General features: G+C 47.7%; 1 protein-coding gene across 1 annotated transcript in view; it reads left to right on the top strand.

Moving 5' to 3' along the window:
* Nucleotides 1-17,784, top strand: part of MYBL2 (MYB proto-oncogene like 2) — a 46,947-nt gene that overhangs the window by 440 nt on the left and 28,723 nt on the right. Inside the window, exons 2-7 of the mRNA XM_040330479.1 lie at nt 11,629-11,722; nt 13,295-13,366; nt 14,192-14,284; nt 14,446-14,666; nt 16,007-16,151; nt 16,317-16,553. Coding sequence (XP_040186413.1) covers nt 11,629-11,722; nt 13,295-13,366; nt 14,192-14,284; nt 14,446-14,666; nt 16,007-16,151; nt 16,317-16,553 — 862 coding nt within the window. The remainder of the gene's footprint in view (nt 1-11,628; nt 11,723-13,294; nt 13,367-14,191; nt 14,285-14,445; nt 14,667-16,006; nt 16,152-16,316; nt 16,554-17,784) is intronic.

Raw genomic sequence — 17,784 nt, 5'->3', positions numbered from 1 at the left:
TGTCCTCACCCCTCCCCCAACAGCACTCACCCCTCTATTCCTGATCCACCCCCTCCTTATTACTGGGCCTGACCTCTGGTAAGATCCCCACTAACTGACCCCCCCAACCAGATCCCCGCGACCCCACATCTGTGTCCTGTCCTTCCCCCCCCAACCAGATCCCCGCGACCTCACGTCTGTGTCCTGTCCCCCCAACCAGATCCCTGTGACCTCACATCTGTGTCCTGTCCTTCCCCCCCCAACCAGATCCCCGCGACCTCACGTCTGTGTCCTGTCCCCCCAACCAGATCCCTGTGACCTCACGTCTGTGTCCTGTCCTTCCCCCCCCAACCAGATCCCCGCGACCTCACGTCTGTGTCCTGTCCCCCCAACCAGATCCCTGTGACCTCACGTCTGTGTCCTGTCCTACCCCCCCCAACCAGATCCCCCGCGACCTCACGTCTGTGTCCTGTCCTACCCCCCCCAACCAGATCCCCCGCGACCTCACGTCTGTGTCCTGTCCTACCCCCCCAACCAGATCCCCGCGACCTCACGTCTGTGTCCTGTCCTACCCCCCCAACCAGATCCCCGCGACCTCACGTCTGTGTCCTGTCCTACCCCCCCAACCAGATCCCCGCGACCTCATGTCTGTGTCCTGTCCTACCCCCCCAACCAGATCCCCGCGACCTCACGTCTGTGTCCTGTCCTACCCCCCAACCAGATCCCCTGTGACCTCACGTCTGTGTCCTGTCCTACCCCCCAACCAGATCCCCTGTGACCTCACGTCTGTGTCCTGTCCTACCCCCCCCAACCAGATCCCCTGTGACCTCACGTCTGTGTCCTGTCCTACCCCCCCCAACCAGATCCCCTGTGACCTCACGTCTGTGTCCTGTCCTACCCCCCCCAACCAGATCCCTGTGACCTCACGTCTGGGTCCTGTCCTACCCCCCAACCAGATCCCCGCGACCTCACGTCTGGGTCCTGTCCTACCCCCCAACCAGATCCCCGCGACCTCACGTCTGTGTCCTGTCCTACCCCCCCCCCCCCCCCCAACCAGATCTCGTGACCTCACGTCTGTGTCCTGTCCCCCCCAACCAGATCCCTGCGACCTCACGTCTGTGTCCTGTCCTACCCCCCCAACCAGATCCCTGCGACCTCACGTCTGTGTCCTGTCCCCCCCAACCAGATCCCTGCGACCTCACGTCTGTGTCCTGTCCTACCCCCCCAACCAGATCCCCGCGACCTCACATCTGTGTCCTGTCCCCCCCAACCAGATCCCTGCGACCCCCACATCTGTCCTGTCCTACCCCCCCCCAACCAGATCCCCGCGACCTCACGTCTGTGTCCTGTCCTACCCCCCCCCAACCAGATCCCCGCGACCTCACGTCTGTGTCCTGTCCTACCCCCCCCCAACCAGATCCCCGCGACCTCACGTCTGTGTCCTGTCCTACCCCCCCAACCAGATCCCTGCGACCTCACGTCTGTGTCCTGTCCTACCCCCCCAACCAGATCCCCGCGACCTCGCGTCTGTGTCCTGTCCTATCCCCCCAACCAGATCCCCCATGACCCCCACATCTGTGTCCTGTCCTCCCCCCCAACCAGATCCCTGCGACCTCACGTCTGTGTCCTGTCCTACCCCCCCAACCAGATCCCCGCGACCTCACATCTGTGTCCTGTCCCCCCCAACCAGATCCCTGCGACCCCCACATCTGTCCTGTCCTACCCCCCCCCAACCAGATCCCCGCGACCTCACGTCTGTGTCCTGTCCTACCCCCCCCAACCAGATCCCCGCGACCTCACGTCTGTGTCCTGTCCTACCCCCCCAACCAGATCCCTGCGACCTCACGTCTGTGTCCTGTCCTACCCCCCCAACCAGATCCCCGCGACCTCGCGTCTGTGTCCTGTCCTATCCCCCCAAACAGATCCCCCATGACCCCCACATCTGTGTCCTGTCCTCCCCCCCAACCAGATCCCCGCGACCTCACATCTGTGTCCTGTCCCCCCCAACCAGATCCCTGCGACCCCCACATCTGTCCTGTCCTACCCCCCCCCAACCAGATCCCCGAGACCTCACGTCTGTGTCCTGTCTTACCCCCCCAACCAGATCCCCGCGACCTCACGTCTGTGTCCTGTCCTACCCCCCAACCAGATCCCGGCGACCTCACGTCTGTGTCCTGTCCTACCCCCCAACCAGATCCCGGCGACCTCACATCTGTGTCCTGTCCCCCCCCAACCAGATCCCGGCGACCTCACATCTGTGTCCTGTCCCCCCCCCCAACCAGATCCCCGCGACCTCACGTCTGTGTCCTGTCCTACCCCCCCCAACCAGATCCCCGCGACCTCACGTCTGTGTCCTGTCCTACCCCCCCAACCAGATCCCGGCGACCTCACGTCTGTGTCCTGTCCTACCCCCCAACCTGATCCCTGCGACCTCACGTCTGTGTCCTATCCCCCCAACCAGATCCCCCATGACCCCCACATCTGTGTCCTGTCCTCCCCCCCCCCCCAACCAGATCCCCGCGACCTCACGTCTGTGTCCTGTCCTACCCCCCCCAACCAGATCCCCCGTGGCCCCCACATCTGTGTCCTGTCCTACCCCCCCCCAACCAGATCCCCGCGACCTCACGTCTGTGTCCTGTCCTACCCCCCCAACCAGATCCCCGCGACCTCACGTCTGTGTCCTGTCCTACCCCCCCCCCCCAACCAGATCCCCACGACCTCACGTGTGTCCTGTCCTACCCCCCCCAACCAGATCCCCGCGACCTCACATGTGTCCTGTCCTACCCCCCCCAACCAGATCCCCGCGACCTCACATCTGTGTCCTGTCCTACCCCCCAACCAGATCCCCGCGACCTCACATCTGTGTCCTGTCCTACCCCCCCAACCAGATCCCCGCGACCTCGCGTCTGTGTCTTGTCCCCCCCAACCAGATCCCCGCGTCTGTGTCCTGTCCCCCCCCAACCAGATCCCCGCGACCTTGCGTCTGTGTCCTGTCCCCCCCAACCAGATCCCCGCGACCTTGCGTCTGTGTCCTGTCCCCCCCAACCAGATCCCCGCGACCTTGCGTCTGTGTCCTGTCCCCCCCAACCAGATCCCCGCGACCTCGCGTCTGTGTCCTGTCCCCCCCAACCAGATCCCCGCGACCTCGCGTCTGTGTCCTGTCCCCCCCAACCAGATCCCCGCGACCTCGCGTCTGTGTCCTGTCCCCCCTAACCAGATCCCCGCGACCTCGCGTCTGTGTCCTGTCCCCCCCAACCAGATCCCCGCGACCTCGCGTCTGTGTCCTGTCCCCCCCAACCAGATCCCCACGTCTGTGTCCTGTCCCCCCCAACCAGATCCCCGCGACCTCGCGTCTGTGTCCTGACCCCCCCAACCAGATCCCCGCGACCTCGCGTCTGTGTCCTGTCCCCCCCAACCAGATCCCCGCGACCTCGCGTCTGTGTCCTACCCCCCCAACCAGATCCCCGCGACCTCACGTCTGTGTCCTGTCCCCCCCAACCAGATCCCCGCGACCTCGCGTCTGTGTCCTGTCCCCCCCAACCAGATCCCCGCGACCTCGCGTCTGTGTCCTGTCCCCCCCAACCAGATCCCCGCGACCTCGCGTCTGTGTCCTGTCCCCCCCAACCAGATCCCCGCGACCTCACGTCTGTGTCCTACCCCCACCCCCCCCCATCCAGATCCCCGCGACCTCACGTCTGTGTCCTGTCCCCACCCCCCCAACCAGATCCCCGCGACCTCACGTCTGTGTCCTGTCCCCACCCCCCCCCATCCAGATCCCCACGACCTCACGTCTGTGTCCTACCCCCCCCCAACCAGATCCCCGCGACCTCACGTCTGTGTCCTACCCCCCCCCAACCAGATCCCCGCGACCTCACGTCTGTGTCCTACCCCCCCCAACCAGATCCCCGCGACCTCACGTCTGTGTCCTACCCCCCCCCCCCCCGCGACCTCACGTCTGTGTCCTACCCCCCCCAACCAGATCCCCGCGACCTCACGTCTGTGTCCTCCCCCCCCCCTCCCCGCGACCTCACGTCTGTGTCCTACCCCCCCAACCAGATCCCCGCGACCTCACGTCTGTGTCCTACCCCCCCCCCCAACCAGATCCCCGCGACCTCACGTCTGTGTCCTGTCCTACCCCCCCCCCTCCCCGCGACCTCACGTCTGTGTCCTACCCCCTCCACACCAGATCCCCGCGACCTCACGTCTGTGTCCTGTCCTACCCCCCCAACCAGATCCTCGCGACCTCACGTCTGTGTCCTACCCCCCCCCCCCCCCTCAACCAGATCCCCGCGACCCCACATCTGTGTCCCTGTTCTCCCCCCCCCCCAACCAGATCCCTGCGACCTCACATCTGTGTCCCTATTCTCCTCCCCAACCAGATCCCTGCAACCATCTGGTGCACATGTACGTCAATCCGCAAAAGCAGGATAGTGCTCTCGGGTCCCACGGACTCGATGTCTGTTGGCGAGGAGAGGCAGAAGGAGGAAATGTAAACAAGACATATCCCTGTTCTGTAGTGATGGGGATCTTCTGTTCCCGGTCATCGGGAACGGTGATCTGTCATGTCAGTGGTAGCCCCCCCCCCCCCCACAGTTAGAACGTGCTGAGATGAACAGTTAACCCCTTGATCGCCCCCTAGTGCCCTTCCCTGCCAGTGACATTTATATAGTAATCCGTGGCGCTTTTTTTTTTTTTTTTTTTTTAGCTCTGATCACTGTATAAATGTCACTGGTCCCAAAATAGGGTCCAATCTGTCCAATGTCGCAGTCCAGATATAACTTGCAGATTGCCGCCATTGTTAATAAAAAATTAATAATAAAAATGCCATAAATCCCCTATTTTGTAGACGCTCTAACTTTTGTGCAAACCAATCTATATATGCTTATTGTTGTTTTTATTTATTTTTTAATACCAAAAATATGTAAAGAATACAGATCGGCGTAAACTGAGGAAAAATATTTTTTTGGGGGGGATATTTATTATAACAAAAAGTAAAAAAAAAAAAATATATATATATTTTTTCCGAAATAGTCAGTTTTTTGTTTATAGCGCAAAAAGAAAGCTCTATTTGTAGGGAAAGAAAGGACGTCAGTTTTGTTTGGGTACAACGTTACGCGATTGTCAGTTATAGCGACGCAGTGCCGTATCGCAAAAAGTGCTCTGGTCATTAAGGGGGTAAAATCTTCCGGGGCTGCAGTGGTTAATTTCTTTTTGCACCTTGAAAAGCCTGTTTATGGTTTCAGTTCAAGCCAGTGAGCTCTGTACGCTTGTAAGGAGCATTTGTTCAATGCTATTTGCTGTACCTCTGTGGTATCTGTTTGGTATGTCATGATGGTGTCAGTGTGGACTAGGCCGGCATAACTTGAGACAATCACTTCATTCAAAGCCTGGGTGACCGTTGTTTGTCCGCACTGTTCACATCACAACTGCCTAATGAGTAAAATGTAACCCTTGGCGTGTTGCGTTACAGGAGCGAGCGTGCTTGTTGAAAATCGTGCATGTACAGTGCACTTACCCTATTGATGCGGCAGCTGGAATATGGGAAAGAGAGGGTGCACTGGGCACGTGTGACTTTTCAGCAAGGAAGCCCACCAGCTCCTGTAATGCTGGAAGCGAGCCCCCAATATCTGTCATGTCTAGGAATCTAGCAAGGACTTTGGGGTGGAAACATAATGGCAGTATTTTGGCCAGGCGTCAGGAGGGGCCAGAATGGGCGCACAGGTATGACCATTACATTGGCATCTTTTCTACCAAGATATGTTTATAAAGCCATCGAACTTTCAAGTAAAAATAATCTGGGAGGCTCTAAACTGATGCCCCGTAAAGCGCTGCCCACGGATCGTTTTGGGTACAGTGGGCCAGATTCACATACAATTGCGTTACGCTGCGGCGGCGTAACTTATCTCATTTACGTTACACCGCCGCAAGTTTCAGCGTAAGTGCTTGATTCACAAAGCACTTACCTGTAAACTTGCGGCGGCGTATCGTAAATCCGCCCGGCGCAAGCCCGCCTAATTGAAATGGGGCGGGGACCATTTAAATTGGGCGCGTTCCCGCGCCGAACGTACTGCGCATGTTCTGTCCCTAAAATTTCCCGACGTGCTTTGCGCTAAATGACGTCGCAAGGACGTCATTGGTTTCGACGTTGACGTAAATGGCGTCCAGCGCCATTCACGGACGACTTGCGCAAACGACGTGAAATTTAAAAATTAGACGCGGGAACGACGGCCATACTTAACATTGGTTAGACCACCTAGAGGGCATGCTTAGTTTTACGCGATGCATCTCTATGCAAAGCGGATGTTCGTGAATCGCCGTAACTAGTCATTTGCATATTCTACGCCAAGGATATGCAATTAGCGGACCTCCAGCTGTTGCAGAACTACAAGTCCCATGAGGCATAGCAAGACTGACAGCCACAAGCTTGACACCCAGAGTCAGAGGCATGATGGGACTTGTAGTTTTGCAACAGCTGGAGGTCCGCTAATTGCATATGCATGTTCTACGCCGACCGCAATGGAATCGCCACCTAGCGGCCGGCCTAGAATTGCAGCCTAAGAGCCGCCGGTGTAACACAGTTACACCTGTCGGATCTTAGGGCTATCTATGTGTAATCTGATTCTATGAATCAGGCGCATATATACGACAATCGTATCTCATCGTATCTCTTTTCTGAATCTGGCCCATAGTTTTTTTGCAATTTCCTTGGTGCATGCAGTTTTAAGGCCTGACATGTAAGATATATTTTACTTAATGCAGCCCCGTCTTCTGCACAAGGGGAGCTTAGCATTTCGTTTTCCTTGCACATGGTTTTGTATTCCATGGAAAGTGAATTTTCATTTTTTTACCAAATTTTCCCAGCATGTGAACAAATTTAAATTTAAAGTGATTGTAAATAGGGCTGCAACTAACGATTATTTTCATAATCGATTAGTTGGCCGATTATTATTTTTTCGATTAATCGGATAATAGCCTTAAAAAAAAAAAAAAAAATTAGCATTTTTTTTTTGGCTCAATTTGTTGTTGGGCAGATTAAAAAACACACATTGCCACAAAAACGTATTACATACTTTTCTGCAGCTTCTCCATTGAAGTATATTGAACCAAAAAAACAATAGCACCGTTTTGCGTTTTAAAAAGTCCTTGCCCTTTCCAAATACGCAGCAGCTGAAAAAAAAAAACATGGATGTGAACGTGTAAATGAACTGTAGCGTGTTTCTGCAAAAAGTACCAAAAAACAGAGGTGTGTGTGTGACCCCGGCCTGAGATGTTTAGTACTAAAACAAAAAGAAGTAAAAAAAAAAAGCAAATAATTGCTACTGTAAGGGGTTAATTTGTTTTACTGTGGGACAGTGAAAGTAATATTTACAGTAGCGATTTGCTTTTTTGTACTATAAAGGGCTAATTTTAGTTTTTTTAACCCCATTATGTTACTGGCCGATTATTCGATTATGAAAATTGTAATCGATTATGAAATTAATCGATTAGTTGTTTCGGCCCTAATTGTAAAGTCTCATTTAAAAAAACAAAAAACAAACATGTTGTACTTGCCGTATTTATCGGTGTATAACACGCAATTTTTTACCCTAAAAACCGAGGGTAAAACGTGCCTACGTGTATATATTTTTTTACCAATGGGGGATCGTGCAGTCTTCCCCGGGTACCACCAATTGGGAGGGTATCGGGTCATCTGCCCCGCCTCTCCTGGCCGTAAGACACCGCTGCCAGCCCCCTCCCACACACCGCACCCCCTGTGCTTCTATCGGTGCAAATCCCTCCACCAACACCGCTTGTTCTGGCCGCTCTCCTCCTCCCGCTCCACCCCCTCCTCGAGTGTAGATTTTGATTGGAGGAGGAGAGTGGTCATGTGACTGTCGATGAGAGAGGGGAGCAGTCACATGACCGGTACACGGCGACAATGAAGGTATTCAGAAGCTTCGATCCATGACGAGTGAAACAGGAGGAGCGATGCGCGAGAAGGGGCCAGTAGCGATGCCCTCTATGCTCCAGATCATGCTGGCAATGCCGTGAGTGAGGAGGAAGGGGGGGGCTTTATAATTAAAGGGGTCTGTGTACAATGCGGGGGTCTTGGTGTTATGCGAGGGGGGCCATGTGTACTATGTAGGGGGCTGTGGAAAGTTTTTTTACTGAAACTTCCCTCTTAAAGTTAAGGTGCGTGTTATACACCTGTGCATCTTATACGCCAATAAATGCGTTACTTCCTCTGTGCAGTTGGTTTTGCACAGGGCAGATAGGACGGTAGATATTCCAGGCTGCCCAAGTGAGAAGGGGCGTTTGTTACTCTAAAAAAGAAAGAAAATGGATCCTGTTCCTTTTTAAAGTATGTTATACAGTGCTTGTACTGTGTAATTTGGCCCCCTGTAACACCTAAAATACCTGGCTGATCCTACCTGGTTCTGCCCTTCCTTTTTGTAAACTGACCACGGTTTATCATGGCAGCTGAGCCCCGACATCGGGGTCAGGGTGGATTTGATTTAAATCATTTAGTAAAAAAGGCTTGATTTAAATCATAATTTTTAAAGAGCAACTGTTATTTCTGTCCCGCAGAGGCTCCTCCTCTGACCTGCTGTTGACTCACAGACAGTCCCATTCACTTTATTGGGACGGCTGGGGATGCGGCAGTGACACAACAAGGTGAGGGACGTGGCGGTAGCAGGTAAGCGGATGCACCATCATGAAGGATCTGAAATGACAGGTGCTCTTTAAACTGGAGTTCCACCCATAAATATAACATTACATCAGTAGTTTTAAAAACATGTCATTAGTCCTTTAAGAAAAAAAAAACATTTTTTTTAGATGCCTTCAAAGTGTTGTTGCTAGGCAGAATAGTTAATCTTCCCTCTTCCTGCACCTAGGTGCTTAAGCTTCCTAACCTACACCGCACAGACTCCTGGGAATGTAGTGGGTGTAACTTTCCAGGAGTCTGTGCACTCCCTAGTCTCGAAGAATCATGTGACTTGGACAGCACAGGTGCTGAAACCTATTACACTGCTTGTGCAGCACTGAGCATGTGTGAGATCTGCAAGGCTGAAATCCAGGAAGTCATACAGTCTGGCTTCATGATGCCCACACTTAAGATGGCCCCAGTCAATTTCTATTTTATAAAGTGTCTAAATGCTGTAACAACCTAACAAAACGGACCTTAGTCTACAGACTAACTTTACTAGAATACATTAAGCTTGTGTATTACAGGGGTATTTATATTTAAAAAGTGAAATTGTGGCCGGAACTCCGCTTTAAATATAAGGACTCATTCTTAGAGCCGGTTCACACGGGCAACCTGTCAGGCGACTCAGCCGCCTGACAAGTCGCGGTCCGCTCTATTCAGTGGAACCGTTCTAATAGGAGTGACGCAAGTCGCTCCGACTTAGAAAAAGGTTCCTGTACGACTTTGGGGGCGACTTGCATTGACTTCAATACAGAAGTCATTTTGCAAGTTACCTCTCAAGTTGTCTTGGGATCGCCTTGCCGAGTCGCCCCCAAAGTCGTGCCGCCCCTGTGTGTAAACCGACTCTTACTGGTAGTTCGAATCTTTAATTTGCAAACAAAATGAAGGTTTCCTATTTAGAATAATAAGCTGTCGGGTTAGTAAAGCAGCGATGTCAGAAACGATTTTAGGTTAATCACACATAGTTGAACTACTCAAATTATTTTATTTAATTAAAACAATAACATTATATTACATATTCTTGTATTTTCTTAAACATCAATGTTTAGTAACTGAAGTGCATAAACAAAATATCTTTGAAAAACAAAAGAACGTAAACTGAATATATCAGCTGGGTCCACATAAAATAAACTTCACACGGTCCTTTCATGATGTATGGGTCTATATTCATATATACATTTTGGTTATTGATTTAAAAGAAACTTGGTAATAGTTTTATTAGTAATCCCTTCTATCTATATACAACATGCTTAATGCATGAGACATCTGCTTCATTTTGCTATGGGAAGTTGGGAACCTTTGACCTTTTTTTCTTTTAGCAAGTTGTAGCCATTGTTTTCCCTGCCATATAAATATGACTGGGAGGCCAGTTTGAGTTTGATTCAGGACTGAAGAAGAGCGTCTGAATCAAGTTGACTGTCTGAGATTGTGACTCCCCTGGTTTGAATATGCAGTATTTATCTGTGTTTTATCATCTGTAATACGTCTTTAGTCAAAGTAAATCTTTTATTACTATACTACTTATGTGTTTTAATCATTGTACTTCCACAAATCTGATGGGTAAATTATATGAATAAACCTGTCAATAAATGATTTAGACCCCTTTCACACTAAGCCGCCCAGAGCATCGGCGGTAATATGCTGCTATTTTTACCGCCGACGCCATGGGCGGATTTGCGGTGTATCGGCCACTAGCGAGGTGCATTTAACCCCCCGCTAGCGACCGAGACAGAGTTAAAACCGCCCGCAATGCGGTGCTCAAGCACCGCATTGCGGGGCGAATAGCCGCGCTGTCTCATTGATTTCAATGGGCAGCAGCAGTGGAGGAGCAGTATACACACCGCTCCAACGATGCGGCTAGCAGGACTTTTTTTTTACCATCCTGCTAGCGTAATGAATGAATGAAAAACTTATATAGCGCCGCACATGCGAACTAAATCGCCTCTGGGCTTTCACACAGGAGACAATAGAGCAGCACTTTTAGGGCGGATTGCAGGTGCTATTTTTAATGCTATAGCACCTGCAATCTGCCCTCAGTGTGAAAGGGGTCTAAATGTAACACAGAATTGAACCCCCTTGTTGCATAATGGCGCTGTGAGCAGGATATTTATCCTTTTCCATGCTGGTTTTAAGTGCAGTGAATAATCCTAGTAATGCTGCTGTGAATTGTAATGCTTTCCGGCTTGCCTTTTTTTACCAATGTTTCCGTTTTTTTATTCCCCATCCCCCCCCAAGCCTTCCCATCTCTAGGCATCAGGGAAAATTCAGAAAAGTTAAAGCGGAGGTTCACACACAAAGTGAACCTCCGCATTTTTTAGTGGGGTGCAGATACCTATTTGCACCACTTCCAGGTCTGATGCCTGTGGGGAATACAGCCTGTGATGTCCCCCCCCCCCCCCCCCCTGTCTTCTGGGAAACACTGTTCACAGGAGAGCGGGGACCAGTGATGGCGCGCCACGATCCTTGCGCATGCGCAGTAGGGAATCTGGCAGTGAAGCTGTCAGGCTTAACTTCCTGATTCCCTCACCGAGAATGGCGGCAGAAGCAGCTGAGGACCGAGCGATTCCTCAGCTGCTGACATCGCGGGCGCGCTGGACAGGTAAGTGTCCATTTTTTTTAAGTCAGCAGCTGCCGTATTTGTAGCTGCTTACTTAAAAAAAAAAAACGGCGGAACCTCCGCTTTAATGCAACGGTTGATTTTTTTTTTTTTAATTGCTCTTCTGATAAAGTTAGTTTTGTAATTTGTATCGGCTGCTGTTGTTGAAATGTGTGCCATGAAGTACAGCTGGTTTGTGTGAGGAATTATCCCATGTCTTTTGTATTGCAGTGTAAATATTCAGATTTTCTTTTTCCATACCCGGTGGTGTTAGATTATTGTTGCAGGTCCTGTTCACATTTATATATAATTACTGAATTTCAAATGTGGGATAACGAGCACAAGATTTCTTTTGTCTTTGCAGTGATGACTGGGAGGATGTGCAGTATCAGGACACTGACTCTGATGTTCCGGAGCACAGAGAGAACCGCGTCAAGGTGAAATGGACCCTGGAGGAGGTAGGTGACACACCACTCTTTATGTGTAATTCACAGGTATGATCCAACAGATGCCTCCCTTCCCATTTCCCATTCTAGTCTCCATTGCAGTTATCTTGGAAGTCTTCTTTACAGACCCACCTAATGACCCCTGTTCTTCCAGTGCCGGATTTTGAGTTCTCATTCCAAGGCAATGCTCGGAATGAGAATAAAAAAGGTCTTCCTGGCCACAAGAACTATGCCTTGATGAGCAAGGAGAACAATACGTTTCCCAAGAACAAGGGCAAAGTGGCAACAGTAGTGAAAAGCCAAAAATATTCACCCAAAAAGACAGAAGCCCCCTTGCCAAGAAGACCTTCCCCTTCTTCCTTCCCAGCACTTACTTGGCAGCCAGTTGGCCTTCTAGTCTTCAGTGTTCATTTTGACATCAAATTTTGATTTGCTTAATTTTTTTAATAATCTCCAGTACATTAAGTTACCTATATCGAATGAGTTTAGGTAAATGGTAATGCATTATTTAGGCATTTCTCTACAATGGCCACTCATTATACACTCCTGGAGTAAAAATCTAATAACCTGTTATTTGTGCAGTAAAGAACTGACTGTGAAGCCAAAAGGCTCCACTGCCAGTTTACCTTTGGAACAGGGGTGCCCAACCCATTGAGGAGCGAGGGCGACTTGGTAACTGGTCGCAGGCCACAATGAGCGGAGAAGGCAGGTGACAGGTCCGTGTCCACTCTGCATATGCAGAGCAGACACGGACACCGCCTGCTCTACTCTATGGGCCCTCTGCTCTGATCTGCCCAGACAGAAGGGGACGGATCCCCTTCTGTTTTTTTAAGTGGCTTGGAGTGGAGATGGGAAACGACCAGAAGTCAGTTTACATCTGCCGCTCTATAGATGTGAATCGAGGGCCTGATTTGGGTCCACCAAAAAAACAGATAGACGGACTCGATCGGACTGATTGTGTGAAGGGGGCCAAAAGGTGCTCCACTTTAAATATTAGGGGAAAAAAAAGAAAAAAAATGTTCCTAATTTTTTTTTCTTTCAGCAGCTTAGTAGATGCCCCCTACTTATTCTTATGTGGTAGTGCAGTGTTGTTGTCAATTTAAAATTAGTTTGTCAGTCCTTTTGACTAAAACGCCAGTCTAGTTTTGCTGTATTTTAGTCCACTTCTGCTCTGTACATTGAGGATGTATTTGTCCACAGTGCATTCTCTGGTTGAGATGGAGAGACTGACGTCAACGTTCCACCTCGTTCAACCAGCCAGAGAACGCTTTGCATCCATTGAGAAAATGTAAAGCAATTGCTAACTGGCACCTATACAGAGCAGCCGACCTGTGTTCACAATGCTGCAAGACAGCCGCTTGGCACGAGACCCAGACGCAAGTGGGGATCACTGGAGTAGCAGCGTCTACTATAGTGACTTCCAGCTTCTAATTCACATGTAGGATCTCTGCATAGTTACGTTGATCCTAGATGGACCATTTTAATTTATGTAACAATGTCATACCTGGAATTCTTTACAATTTAAAGCCATTGCAGAAAAACTTTTTGAAAAATTGAAATTTTCTTCCTGTGTTATTTTTTTAGGATGAGACACTAAAAACCTTGGTGAGAACGTATGGACAGGGAGAATGGAAGACAATAGCCACGCATATGGTTGTAAGTAGGATGCCTTTTTTTTTTCTGCTTGGCATAAAATAACATTACAGAAAGCTGTTTAGGATTACCACCCGGAATTGCCTGTATATGAACATCCTCTGGGCCTTCGCCTATTTCATCCAGTGTAGCCTCTCTGCTGTGTCTCAAATGAAGCCAGAACAAAATACCTGACAAAGATTTTGTTCAATATTTGCACAGGACGCTTTCTCCAGACTTGGCACATGCGGTCAGGACTTTTTCTCCAGACTTGGCACATGCGGTCAGGACTTTTTCTCCAGACTGGGCACATAGTCAATCATGCTGAATGCATGGAGTGGTAGTGGGGCTGCTGTCAATAGTAGGCTCTTTGCCATACACTAGCTGTGTGCACAGGATTTGGCTACTGCCCATCAAGCTCAATTCCATTCCGTTTTCTGTAGAGTGTAAAAGGGTTAGAATGAGCCAAATTAAATCCCCATTGCAGACATTTTGCTGTACTTCCTGCATACTAACTGGGACAGGGAGGGAGCAGAATCTTTGAACTCCTAAAACTATAAGCACTTGACAGAGTGGCAAAATAGTTGGGGCATCAGGTTTTAAATTCTTTAATGTCTAAGGTGGCCTCCTTTCTCATGTTTTTGTGAGATCCTTGCTGGGGGGTGGGGCGGGCGGTACACAACAGTAGAAAAAAAAGGGATAGTTTCTAACATTCCCCATTCTACCAAGAGCTAAACCTGGGAGAATTTGGAATGGACTTTAATGTAGGTTTTATGGGATTTGACAGATTGAGAGCACAAGCATATGATATCTAAAAGTATGTTTTCTCCTTCCCTTTTTATTATCCAGAACCGAACTGAACAGCAATGTCAGCACAGGTGGCAACGTGTACTTCACCCTGATCTAGTCAAAGGCCCATGGACTAAGGAGGAGGATGAAAAGGTGCGCAAGTATATGATTTTAAAGGATCTAAATAGAAGCATGGTGTCCTCACAGCACACACCAGCTGCTGTGCATTCACTGTCAACCTATAATATATTAATAGCAAACTTGACAATGTTTCTTTGTGTCTGTGATTGTAAAAAGCTATGTTCCTACTCTAGGTAATAGAGTTGGTGAAGAAATATGGAACTAAACACTGGACTCTGATTGCCAAGCAGTTGAAGGGCAGGATGGGTAAGCAGTGCCGTGAGCGCTGGCACAACCATCTTAACCCGGAAGTGAAGAAGTCGTCCTGGACGGAAGAGGAAGATCGCATTATTTGTCAGGCACACAAATTGCTGGGAAACCGTTGGGCTGAAATAGCAAAGTTACTCCCTGGAAGGTTAGTGTTGTGTTTCCAGCGAATGGACGGATTATAACTTAAATGGCACTTTAAAAGAAAAAATAATCATGCATCCAAAAATCGAACTCTTCCAATTGTATGTAATGTCCAGACTTGAGTTTGGAACGATGAGATTAACGTTTTATAGGTCACAGATGGTATGACCAAATATGAAATGTTTGATTTATAAAGATAAGGTGCCGTGCTAAATACTGACGAATATATTAATGAATCATAACTTGGTGTGCAAAGATGCATGTAGCATGCATGCAGAAAAAATGATAATAAAACAATCTATGTCTATTGTGATTAAATCAATAATGGTAAATCCTTCCACTTTTTTTCTGCATGTATACTACACTCATCTTTGTAAACATATTTTTGCACACCAAGTTATGATTAATTTATATGTTCATCAGTATTTAGCACGGCAGTATAATTTATAATATTTATGTAGCACAATTACATGGGACTGTGAACAGTGTCGGCAGCTGGGGAAAAAAATTAAATATAATAATAATAAAAAAATATATATATAATCTCATTTTTGTAAAAGGATATTGCGGTGATATGATCAGTTTTTGGTTGATTTTTATTTATTTTTTTGGCCATTTTAAAAACCAGCTGGCAGTTTCTATCTGTCAGATAACTAAAGCAATCTGCTGACTTCTCTGTACCAGTTTTTGAATGGGTAGCCCAATGCTCTCTGTTTTATAACATTTACAGTATGGAGCAATTTGAGCTTTTACCATTTCTTTTATAGTATATATTCTACCTGTACACCACCTGTTTATGGTGCAGCAGTAAAATCTTTTATATATTCTTTTTGCTGCCTTTGTGGGGGTTTGGCATGGATCACAATATTTATGCTCGGTATAAAGTATTAAGTTCACCTTTCTTAAAAAAAATAAAAAAAAAGAATCAATCTGCATTTTTTATTTTTATTAGATGCATGTAGAGCATTGCACCCACTATCAGCAGATCACGGGTGCAGTTTCAGGCTCCTGTATACCTCAGGCAGTTACTGAATGACAGGGAGCATCAATGAACTACCTACAGCGCTTATCGGCGCTGATGGTAATTATAGTTCCCCCATTCACAGTACTCTGTGAATGACATGGCTCGGTGGGCTAAGCCCTGCATGGCTGCATTGTTGTGTGTTTTTTATTTATTATTTTTTTTTATTGTGACAGCGGGTGTGGGGAGAAGATTCCGACCCCTTGTCACAATTGGAAAAGGGGATCAGGGTGGGACATGTAACCTTTTTTTGCTTCTGGCAGCTGTCAAAGTATTTTTGTACACTTGTAAGGATCGCACTTAGTTGTTCTCTCTATGCACAGAACGGACAATGCAGTGAAGAATCATTGGAACTCCACCATCAAGAGGAAAGTGGAGACAGCCGGGTACATGAACGGACAGAAGAGCAGTGTCGCTGGTGATCAGGAGGAGCGGGATGACTCTACCTCTCAGACTGTTGTGGAGAAGGTACAAACTCGATCAACAATACAGTTCTTAGTAGATGTTCACTACTGAGAGTTTTTATGTACATTTATTTAATGTGAGTGTGTGGGTATATAGATGTGAGAAAATATGTATTTAATTTATATTTTACATGTTAGTTAATGTTTTATTTATTTTTGCTAATTACAGAGCGATCTATGTTTGGTACCTCAGGATGAGGCAGATGTAAAAGAGCCTGTCGCTTCCTCTGAAATAATAGAAGTAAATATAACTGAAGTTAAGTCAGAGGTGCATAGCGAAGGTGAAGAGGAAGATAGTGCTGGATCCAGCCCCTCATCTGCTGTCGCTTCTGTGAGCTCGGGGCCAGAGAAGTGGATGGTGGAGTATGTCAACTACCTAGTGCCCAACAATGACATGATTGAATCTGTAAGTATCCTTGTACAAGTTTTGGGTTTCTTCTATATTAAATGTAGAATGACAGCACTTTACCATTCCTGTTTATAAGTAATTATTCGGTAAAATGTGGCTTCTACAATGTGTGCAAACAAGAAATAGAAGTTATTGTCATTTTCTGTATAGGAGTTAAAATATGATAGGGGTGGGGGGACTATAGGGTCTCAATGAAGGGTCAGAAGAGGACTTGAGGGTTTTTGAACAGAAGAAATCCTTAATTTAATTTTTTAAATAAGGTGTCTAGAGCGATAAAGCAAGCTGCACCATACCTTCAAATGCAGCATACAAGTAAGAAACGTGTGTGTGTGTGTGTGTGTGTGTGTGTGTGTGTGTGTGTGTGTATATATATATATATATATATATATATATATATATGTATATATATATGTGTATATATATATATATATATGTATGTATATATATATAATGTGTGTGTGTGTGTATATATATAAGTGTGTATGTGTGTGTGTATGTATATATATAATGTGTGTGTGTGTATGTATATATATATATATATATATATATATATATATATAATGTGTGTGTATGTATGTGTATATATAATGTGTGTATGTATGTATGTGTATATATATATATATATATATATATATATATATATATATATATATATATATCTATATCTCCATCCAACTGCAACCAACCAATCAGATTGTGCTTGCTGTGGCTACATGGTAACAAGCCTGTTGTGACAACAGTGTGCATGTAGGAAGGTTAAAAGGGGTTGTAAACCCTTTTGTTTTTTCACCTTAATGCATCCTAAAGGATTGATGGCCGTGCAGCCATTGGCTTCCGCTGCTGTCAATCAAATCCAATGACGTGGGGGCAGGGCCGAGTCATACACTCGGCAGCTATGTACGTCAAGCGTATGACACGGGATCATGCCTCCAAGGTAACCCCCTTGGGAGAGAGCTTCCCAGAGGGAGGGAGTTTTCTTTTGCGGGGAGGAGCCGCGAGAGCCGCCGTGTGACCCCAGAAGAGGAGGATCAGGGGCAACTCTGTGCAAAATGAACTGCACAGTGGAGGTAATTATGACATAGTGGTTGTTTTGAATTTTTTTAACTGAACCTTTAGTACCACTTTAAAGCTGAAAGAACACATCTGCCTCCTTTTTTTTTTTTTTTTGTCGCCTGCAAAGTAAAGGCATAATGTGCTAGTATACATCACATACTAGCACATTATGTAA

This window comes from Rana temporaria, chromosome 12 (genome assembly GCF_905171775.1).
Source record: "Rana temporaria chromosome 12, aRanTem1.1, whole genome shotgun sequence".
NCBI lineage: Eukaryota > Metazoa > Chordata > Amphibia > Anura > Ranidae > Rana > Rana temporaria.
The sequence above is the reverse complement of the archived record's forward strand: the minus strand, read 5'-3'. Positions and strand labels throughout refer to the sequence as shown.